Source organism: Bison bison, unplaced genomic scaffold, assembly GCF_000754665.1.
Source record: "Bison bison bison isolate TAMUID 2011002044 unplaced genomic scaffold, Bison_UMD1.0 scf7180017864037, whole genome shotgun sequence".
NCBI classification, from domain to species: Eukaryota; Metazoa; Chordata; class Mammalia; order Artiodactyla; family Bovidae; genus Bison; species Bison bison.
Window position 1 is genome coordinate 7,097,259 of NW_011494609.1, and position 10,188 is coordinate 7,107,446.

At 58.3% G+C, this 10,188-nt stretch overlaps 1 protein-coding gene across 1 annotated transcript in view; it reads left to right on the top strand.

Moving 5' to 3' along the window:
- Positions 1-1,064: 1,064 nt before the first annotated feature.
- DNMT3L (DNA (cytosine-5-)-methyltransferase 3-like) overlaps positions 1,065-10,188 on the top strand; it is a 14,292-nt gene continuing 5,168 nt past the window's right edge. Inside the window, exons 1-10 of the mRNA XM_010835002.1 lie at positions 1,065-1,173; positions 1,602-1,691; positions 1,996-2,040; positions 2,881-2,960; positions 3,034-3,146; positions 4,184-4,355; positions 6,144-6,231; positions 7,350-7,438; positions 9,439-9,514; positions 10,002-10,141. Coding sequence (XP_010833304.1) covers positions 1,065-1,173; positions 1,602-1,691; positions 1,996-2,040; positions 2,881-2,960; positions 3,034-3,146; positions 4,184-4,355; positions 6,144-6,231; positions 7,350-7,438; positions 9,439-9,514; positions 10,002-10,141 — 1,002 coding nt within the window. The remainder of the gene's footprint in view (positions 1,174-1,601; positions 1,692-1,995; positions 2,041-2,880; positions 2,961-3,033; positions 3,147-4,183; positions 4,356-6,143; positions 6,232-7,349; positions 7,439-9,438; positions 9,515-10,001; positions 10,142-10,188) is intronic.

Below are 10,188 nucleotides of genomic sequence, written 5' to 3' on the forward strand. Positions count from 1 at the left end.
TACCTCCTTAGGCTCCTCTTGGGTGTGACAGTTTCTCGGATTTTTTCTGATGAGCGACACAGTTGTGAAGAGTCCCAGGCAGGTATGTTGCTATGTTGCAGGCTGTCCCACCCCTGGAATCTTCTGGCACTTCTCTCATGGGTGGCGGCTGAGTCACAGGTGGGGAGGGAGCCCACAGAGGTGACACACCATCCTCGTGTCACCCTATAGGGAGCAGTACTGTCCACTCTGCTGTCAACCTTGACCTTGGCAGGTTTCTCCCTGCAGAGCTACTGCCTGACATCCTGCTGAGCTTTTTAAAGTGTGCTTGTGTGTGTGTGTGTGTGTGTGTGTGTATATATATATATAATTTATTTATTTGGCTACACCAGGTCTTAGTTGGGGCATGTGGGCTCTAGTTCCCTGACCAGGGATAGAACCTGGGTCCTTGCATTGGGAGCCTGGAATCTTAGCGACTGGACCACCAGGGAAGCACTCATTGAACTTTACACAGGTAAGTCAGGCCACCCGGACCACACCCAAGCTGAAAGGAGGGAGCTGAGTCCTCCCCAGGCCAACTGAGCTTCCTCCCCACTAATTGCCCCTTGGCCCCTCCCACTCCCGACCATTTATCCCACCCAGAACCTTCACCCTCACTAGGCACCACACCCCTTAGATGCTTAAACCCCACTGAACTCCCTCCCAGCCGGTCCTGCCCCCCTGCGCCCACCCCCAGCAGAGAATCCTGAGAGCCCTAAGCCCCGCCCCTGAGTCCCCCACCCCCGCACTCAGGCCCCATCACTGAGCCTCCTCACTCCGCCCCCCTGAACCCTCCTCTCTCACACGTGTCTTCTCATCCCTCCTCACTGTGAGGACTCTCCTGCCCCTCCCCCTCCCCCTCCGGGGACTCCCTAATCCCCCACCCAGCAGGGGCACCCCACAGGAGCCCTCCACCCTTCCACCCAAGACCCAGTGGCACTGAGGGGTCCCCGCCCTCATCCCTGCGTCATCCTGCGCGCCCCCACCCCAGGAGTCCAGCACCCTGGTTTCCTGCTGATTCTGGAAGAAGTCCCTTCCCAGATTCCATGGCCCGTTCCTCCCCGGGGACCCTGAACCTGGAGATCATGGATGGCTCAGACCCTGACCCAGCCCTGCCGCCGGATAGGGAGCAATGGCCCCCGCCCTGTGAAATCCGTGAGGCCCTTTCTTCTTCTCAGGAGCCCCCCTGCCTTCAAGAGTTCTTGGGAGAGACCAAGGCTGGATGGGATCTGGGAGACCCTGGGGCGGCAGGAACATGGGGCGGCTGAGGGGCTCACAGCTGGGGGGACGCAGACGGAGGAGGTGCCACGGAGGACCCCGGGCCCTGTGAGACCCAAGTGGCCCACCTGATGGGCAACCCTTGAATTCCCCCTCGAGGCTGGCACTCACCACCGACATTCCTGCCCCTCAACACCATCCCTGCCCTGGGTTGGGAGGGGTGAGTGTCACTGTGGGAGGTGGGTAGGGGCTGAAGGAGGATTCCAGGATTCCAAGGCTCCGAGACGGAGGCTGGTGGGGTACCTTCTCACTCTCCGCTGTCTGTCCTATCTCTTGGTTTGGTGTCCCCTTGTCTGCTACCCTAGTTCTGGACCCGGAGCCGGAGCACAGTCTGGACATCATCCTAGTGGGTTCCAGCGAACTGTCATCCCCACCATCTCCCGGGCCCCGCAGAGGTGAGGGTTCATTTGAGTACTGGGCCCATCACTTGGGATGCCAACTTCAAGCCTGAACACTGTCCAGGGTTCCCAACTTCTGGAATAATCATGCCTCACTCAGGAGCAGGAGGGCCCCACTCCAAGCCTCCCCCACCCCAGCGATCAGCTTGGATGTTTAAATGTCAGTGTGAAAGGTGGAGGGGGAGGGTGGTGCTGGCGCTCTGGGTCCTGTGACTTCAAAAGATCAACTTTGAGGCTTGTCTCTTGACCTGTTTGATGTAGGAGACAGGCTGAGGCAGGGACTATGTCTTTTCTTTTCCAGATTTTATTGCATATGAAGTCAAGGTCAACCAGCGAGACATAGAAGGTGAGCATCACACACCTGCCCAGGTGAAGGGATGTGAGCCTGCTCAAGAAGGTTGTCCATCCCTGGAGGAGGGCGGTGGACATGGCTGGTGCCCAGCTTGTATCCCCTCCACCTGCCCTAAAGACCCTGACCCATCATTGAAGGTGTCTTTTAGTATAATCATACATAATGTGCCACCGCCACTACAATCTAATTTGGGGGCATTTTCATCACCTGCACAAGAAACTGGTACCCACAGTAACTCCTTCCTTATCCCTCCCCCCTTTCAACTCTTGGCAATCACGAATCTACTTTTTTTCTCTATGGCTTTGCCTAGCCTGGATCCCCTGCATTTACACATGGATTTTTGGATCAGGCTAGCAATTTCTGCAAAAAAAAGAAAAAAAAATCCCAGCTGGAATTTTGAGAGAGATCTGTAGACCAATTTGGGGAGGCTTGCCATTTTAATGGGCTTCCCTGGTAGCTCAGTGGTAAAGAATCTGCCCGCTAATGCAGGAGATGTGGGTTTGATCTGTGGGTTGGGAAGATCCCCTGGAGAAGGAAATGGAAACCCACTCCAGTATTCTTGCCTGGGAAATCCCATGGACAGAGGAGTCTGGTGGGCTACAGTCTGTGGGGTCTCAAAGAGTCAGACACGACTGAGTGACTGAGGACACACAGCATTTTAACACGCATTAGTCTTCTGATCCACAAACATGGGATGCCCTCCCATCTGAACTTTCTTTCAAGAGCAGTTTGGGGCTTTCAGTGTACAGGTCTTGCACTTTTTCTGTTGTTGCTAAGTCTGTTGCTCTGTCTGGCGGTGCCGTGACACACGTTGACTGTGGGTTTCTGCCTCAGATGTGTGTATCTGCTGTGGAAGTCTCCAGCTGCACACACAGCACCCTCTGTTTGAGGGGGGGATGTGTGCTCCGTGCAAGGTAAGCAGGGAGGTGAGGGTGGCTTCGTGGCAGCCTCAGGGCAGAGTGGGCAGCCTGGCTTGCCCTTGTCAAGGACAAGTTCCTGGAGTGCCTCTTCCTGTACGACGACGACGGGTACCAGTCTTACTGCTCCATCTGCTGCGCCGGGGAGACGCTGCTCATCTGCGAGAATCCCGACTGCACCCGGTGAGGCCAGGGGCGCGGGGGATCCAGAGTCATGAAGGACTGCTGCCCATAAACCTGGGGAACGCCCATCCTTCTGGGCTCTGCATCCTGGAGTGCAAGGGACTTTCCCACCCCACCTCCCCAAAGGATGACTTTCTCCAAAGCTTTCAATTTCCATCTCAAATGTTTCATTTGCTGAAGAGCCTTGACCTATGGGAGGGGCTTCCCAGGTGGCGCTAGTAGTAAAGAGCCTGCCTGCCTGTGAAAGAGAAGTAAGAGATGCTGGTTCGATCCCTGGGTGGGGAAGAGCCCCTGGAGAAGGGCATGGCAACCCACTCCAGTATACTTGCCTGGAGAATCCCACACACAGAAGAGCCTGGCAGGCTATGATCTGTGGGGTCACAAAGAGTCGGACACGACTGAAGTGACTTAGCACGCATGTACGCTTCACCTATGGGAGGGGGGTCTCAAAAGCTGTGTGCTTGTGATTTTTCTTTCTGTTTTTATTGCCAAGGCATAGCTGCTCCCTCGATGGTTAAGTAGGACAGTGACAGGACCCTCACGGGGCCAGAGTCAGGCAGGTGCCTTCGCTCTCCCCTGCTGTGTGCCCACCTGAGCTTTACTTGCAGTCCCTCCCTGCAGCCCTTCTGGGCCATCCTTGTACCCACAGCTCCCACCCCAGACCTGCCCCCCTGTCCTCTCAGTGGGTGCTCCTGCGCTTGAGTTCATGGGGAGATCTCACCTGCTTTCTTAGATGCTAAAGTTTGGAGGAGGAGAACAGCCGGCGTAGGGGAGTCTTGAAAATCCGCCATTGTCCACAGGTCCCCCTGTCCTCTGCGGATGACGGGGGCCCTGTGGCTCTAGGTCCCTGAGAGGGACTGACCCCCTCCCTCAGCCACAGCCTTGCCTCCCCTCCCTGCTGGCTTTGTCTTTCCACCTGTCTTTTCACTCACTCCAGAACAAGGAGCAGGCTCTCTGCTGCCTACTGGGCCACCGGGGTTTCACCTGGAGACGAGGCAGCGTCATTTCTGTCGCTGTGGTTTTCTGTTTGACTACAGATGCTACTGTTTCGAGTGCGTTGACACCCTGGTTGGCCCTGGGACCTCGGGGAAGGTTCACGCCATGAGCAACTGGGTCTGCTTCCTTTGCCTGCCCTTCCCCCGGAGCGGGCTGCTGCAGAGGAGGAGAAAGTGGCGGACGTGGCTGAAGGCCTTCTATGACCGGGAGGCGGTGAGTGGCAGCTGGAGCTGGAGGATAGAATAGGCGAACGGCCAGCCCTAACTTGGCTCATTTCCTCCGGCGACTGGTTGCAAAATACCCATCCGCTCTGCTTATGTGATGAAGTTAAAGGCTTCTGAGCAAATGCACTTTTCTCATCTTCCTCTCTGATAGCAGGTCCATTAGGTGTCTGTCTTCCACAAATCCCTTTAGCACAGCAGTTTTGTTTCTCCCAAGCCTGGGAACCGGGCATTTGTAGGAGGTAGGAGAGGGCCCAGCAAATGTGGGCCTCTGAGCTCAGCAAGTGGGAGCAAATGCCTGGGCAGGATCTCCAAGTCCAGCCCGGACAGCTGGCACAGACATGGGTCCTCTATGGAATCAAGGCCGGGGCCATGAGCTAGGCAGGAGTGTGGGCTCATCGCAGTAGTTTGAGGTCTCTTCCTGAAAGATACACCCAAGTCCTAACCTCCAGTACCTGTGAACGTGACCTATTTTGGAAATAAGGTCTTTGCAGATGCAGTTTAGAGAAGGATCTTGAGGTGAGGTCATCCTGGATTGGGATGACATGAAATGCAGAGAAATCCTTCTCTGCTGTTTGAGGCTGGCTGGTTCTGGGGAGTTGCTGCACACCTGGCATTGCTGGGCCAACCATGGGGGCGCGTGGTGGCCCCGCCGCCCTGCACTCCCTGACACTGGATGGAGCAGGTGCATTCAAGGTGCTTTTCTAAACTAGGCACCTGCCCTCCCCATAGAGCCTTCTTCAGGTCCATCTTGTGGCAGAAGCCGCCCATCTCTGTGTAAAAGACCCTGAGCCAGCAAACTGCAGGAGGGGTTTCTCATCTAAGGGGGAAGGGGTAGATACTCTGAACCACTGTTACTGCCCCAGGGGAGCAGGGAGAAGGAAGCATGGCTCCTGCAGCTGCCACAGGGAACCAGGACGTGCGTCCCCAAGTGTCTGTCAGGGCTGCGCCTGCACCGGATATGCCCTGCCCTCCCCACGCCCCCAGGAAGCCCAGGACCACCTGCCCTCTCCCATTGCTTCACTTTTTGCCTGCCTTGGGCACCGTCCACCTGCTCCAGTCCTGGGCTCAGGGTCTCCTGGGACCCCCACCCTCCACTGCTTGCAGGCAGCACCCCTGCTCAGGCCTGGTCATCCATCCCCAGCTCAATGTCATGCTCATAGGAGCCAAGAAGCCTCCCAGGGGTCAGGGGCTTGGGAGTGCTTGTTTCCTGGATAGATCCACCGCATCTCTGCCAGCTGGTGCCCTGCATGGGAGGGTGGGTGTTACTGGACACCTTCTCGGCTCCTGTCCTCAGCCTGGCCCCTTCACGCGGAGACATGGGTGCTGGCTCAGGCCTGGCCTGGGAGAGGCCCTGCGCTGGTAGCCTTCAAGGGTGGTGCCGGGTGACTTGGGGCCTGGGTTCAGAGCCTGCAGAGGGGACAGAGAGGGATCCGGTGTGTCCCATGGCCATGGGCGTTCAGAGCGCCCCAGGTCAGAGACTTTTTCCAAGAAATACAGGGAAGTGGTTTCTCTAGGGATAGAGTTATCTCCTTTCACAAGCAGTGAAGTCCCGAGCATCTGCCTCCCCTTTGCTGGAGGTGCAGTTGAGGGGGGAGGGCAAGAGCCTTGGCCTGGGGGATGGGCCAGATCTTCATGAAGGCCTGGGGGTTAGTGCGGTCAAGGAGTGGCCAGCCCCCTCAGCAGGTGTGCAAGGCCAGAAAGAACTTGTCTTGACACTCATGGGCTCTATGATTAGGTAGTCATCAGAATGTTCTGGGTTTTTTTTTTAAATAAATAGGAGAGTCCCCTTGTGATGTACAAAACTGTGCCTGTGTGGAAGAGAGAGCCCATCCGGGTGCTATCCCTTTTTGGGGACATCAAGAAAGGTGGGTGCAGTGACACCTGAGGACTCATGCTAGAAGAGGGGTCTGCTTGGAGCGACCCCTCCAAGGGGACCCACAGGGGACCCAGGGTGTGTGCAATGAGGGTGGGGTGCGAAGGTCCCCAGCATCACACTCACTGCATGTCTGGGACTGGGGGCCGTTTCTAGGAGGTGAGGGGTGTGCTGTGCAGGAGCACCTGGGGCTCCTTCCTTCAGCTGGGCTGCCTTGGAAAGAAAATTCGCATAGCAAGACGGTGGGTGTGAAATGCCACAGTGAGGGCCGTAGGGCCAGCTCTCTGCTAGGACAGCCCTGCCCAGAGCCACTGAGCCTCACACACCTCCACGCACCTGGGCCCCTTACCTGCCCCACCCCTTGCCGGGCCCGCTGCACCCTCCATCTCTACCCAGACGCCCCCATCACCCAGGAGGTCACATGCTGCATTCTAGCCTTGCCTGGGTGTCCTGCCCCTGCGGACCCCAAGCAGACCCCCACCTGCCGGTACCTTTGGAAATCCTGTGGACTCTTGTGGGCTCAGCAGATGTAACAGGAATCAGTGAAAATACGTCTGTTAGTCTCTGGCCAAGTGGAATGGGGCCATCTGCCCTGCTCCTGGCGCTCGCCAAGTGCCTGGTAGTATAGTCACAGGGGCCCCGTGCACATCGGTGTTAAGGATCTGGGGGCCGAGACACACAGAGCGGGCATGGCTTCCCCTGAAGGAACCCAGGAGTCACTGCCCACGGCCACTCAGCCTTCCAGGCCCTGCCCAGACAGTGTGTTATTAATTCGCAAGGTCCTTTCTGGGCTCACCTTCCGGTGCCTCAGATGCACGCTCTCCTGCAGCCCAGCCCTGTCTCCCAGCCTGACCGGGTGACGTCAGCATGCATCGCCACCGCCCAGTGGTTCCCTAACCCAGAGAGTGGCACTGCAGCCTGTAGCACTGGTTATGCAACACGTGGCTTGACTTTGTGAAATCAGTGCTTACTCACCCCGTCATGTCGCTGGAATGATAAAGTCTGCTCGCCATATGATAGCAGTACTTTCTGATCAGCCGTTGGCCTTTGATTCCACGTCGGGTCAAAATCCAACGCCAGCCCTCTGTGTCCTCTCGGCTCCCCACCCAGAGCTGACGAGTCTGGGCTTTTTGGAAGATGGTTCTAAGCCGGGAAGATTGAAACATTTGGATGACGTCACCAACATAGTGAGGAGGGACGTAAGTACTGCTGGCTCCTCCAGGTCCCCGGTGAGGGCAGACTCAGCTCCTCCAGGCCCCTGGTGAGAGCAGACTGGAGGGAAGGGGACAGGGGACTGGGCAGAAAGGGGGGGAGGGGAAGCCCCCTGCAGGGCTGACCTTGGGGGGGGTCTCACGGGAATCACCCCCACAACGGGGGAGATGAGAGAGGCAACTTTGTGGCCCCCACACTGCCTGTTCCTGCTGTCCTGAATGTGGCCTGGGAAGGAGGGCCTAAAAGTGACTCAGCCAGCTCTGTCAAGAGCGTCCTGTGGTGGGAAAGGGATGGAAAGCCTCTTCCAGGGGCCTCTGCAGGAGGATCTGGGCCCTTGCCCGAGGCCCACACAGCCCCTCACATCGGGATTAAAGCCCACTGTCCCTAGAGCCCAGCCACTCCAGGCACAGGGCCTGAGGGGCCAGAGCGCTGGCCAGCAACAAGGAAACGGCCAGCGTAGGGAGTCCACTCTGCCCCCAGGGTGCCAGTCAGAGCCTTACAGCTCTACTCCCCTCATCTTGGTCTGACCCAAGGGTGTGTCCAGGGGCCAGCCCTCCTCTCTGGCTGAGCCTGGGGACTCCCCCACCACTGGTCCATCCCCCTGGGGTCTGCCCTGCCTTGAAGCCCAGAACGGTCTTCTCGCCCCACTGGCCCCATCAGATGTCCCGCCAGGGAGCGTTTCTAGAGCATTCTGGTCATCACGCTCATCCTAGGCTCCCCAGGCAGGGTCCTCCCTTGAAGGGCAGGATGGTCCAGGCAGGGCTGGACAGTGATACGAGGCCTCCCCCCTCAAGCCACAGAGCTGCAAGACAGAGCAGACTTGGAGGGGCTCTTGCTGGTGTGTGGAGGGTCTAGATCCCTCCCATGATGAGGTCTGAGTCTCGGTGGTGACAGTGACTCCCATGTGTGTCGTCATCGCTCAGTCCCACCAGCGTCCAGTCCTTTTCATGAGGATCGTGACCCAGGCCTTCCTGTAGTGCCACCACCCTGAAGACGGGGCATCCGGCTGCCACTCGCTCCCACGTCTGCACGGCGACATCTGGCTGTGCATGTCTGTGGGTCTCAGGGGATTCAGAGTGCTCGCTGGCAGATTCTTGGGGAGAACAAGGAAGACCTTGCTTCCTTCACGGCATTTTCTGGGTCATCACAGCAGCCACCAGCCTGCAGACCCTGGCCCCCCAGCTCAGGCTCACCTCCTCTAGCCCCCTTGCCTCCGCCCCATCCAGACACCCCTCTGTACTCATCCCAGTCTGCAGCCTGCAGTAGAGCCCCTGGATAGAGCCCCTGCTATAGAGCACCAGGAGTGCACCTGGTCAGGGGCAGGGGCAGAGGCAGAGCTGGCTGCAGCAGGGCATGTGAGGCTGCGAGGTGGGGAGCTGGTGTCTGGGACGGGCTTCTGTCCACTGGTTTGGTGAGGGTCCAGGGAAGCCAAGTCTGCTCAGGATGGGTTGCTGTCACAGAACCAGGCATCCAGTGTTTGGGTCTCATTTATTTTGTTTTTAAGAATAACTTGGGCCAGTATCTCTAACCAGGGCCCTTGGTCACGTGGGAGGGGCACTTGAGCCCCTGGTGGTGAAAGCACATCCTCCACTCAGGAGGAGTTGGGGGGCCTTGGGGTGGGGGTGTTGCTGCAGCGACAGGAGCAGCTCATGCTCCCACTGTCCGTTGACCCATCAGGGGCTCGATGTGTATTTTCCAGCAACACAGGAAATACGCATGAATCTGGGGGTCCAAGTGTCAACCTCCCGGGAGGGTCTTTGGGGGCACAAAGGAATCATGCTGCTCAGATTCCCAGGGCCGCCTCCTCCAGATGGAGGAAGTGAGGTTCCCCACACCACCTGACTTACAGAGGTGGGTCTGACCCAGTGGGTTTCACTGCCCCGCCACCCCTTCCATGAGGGTCAGCCTGAATCACATGATTAGACAAACGAGGTGCCCAACCCAGGGGACCACTTGGCCCTCCTGAGCCGCCCCTGTCCTCCTGCAGATAGATGAGTGGGGCCCCTTCGACCTCACCTATGGCTCCACGCCCACCCTGGGCCACACCTGCGACCACCCCCCGGGTAAGAAACTGCCATCTGCTGGGACTCCAGGGTCTCTTGTCCCCCATCCCCTCCCACATACCCAGCACTCTTCAGGGAGGGCAGGAATTGCAAATTGTCTGCAACTTAAAAAAAAAAAAAAAAAAGCTTTGCTGGGGCATCAGAGACAGGTATCAGTGTCCGTATTCAGTGAGCACGTCCTGGTGGGTCTTGTGTACCCTGTGAAGCCATCACCACAACCACAGCGTGAGCGGGTCTGTCACCTCAGGGCGGCCTGGCGCCCCTCCTACCCCGTCCGCTCGGCTGTGTCCCTCAGGGGCGGTACCCAGCCCCTCGCACCTGTCCTGTCTTGGTGTCAGGCACATCTGGGCCCTCCAGGCTGTTGCGGGGCAGGCGGCTGCAACGCAGCCGAGGTCTCCCCTCCCAACTCCCATCGGAGCCCCGCCCTCCTGTCCCGGGCCCCTCCCAGTGGGTGGAGCCCAGACACACCTGCCCGCCCCCTCCACAGGGTGGTACGTGTACCAGTTCCACCGCATCCTGCAGTACGCGAGGCCCCTGCCTGGCAGCCCCCAGCCCTTCTTCTGGATGTTCGTGGACAACCTGGTGCTGACGGAGGAGGACCTGGACGTGGCCACTCGATTCCTGGAGGTACGTGCAGGTCGGGCCTCTGCAGGGGACACTAAGGTCCCTTGGTG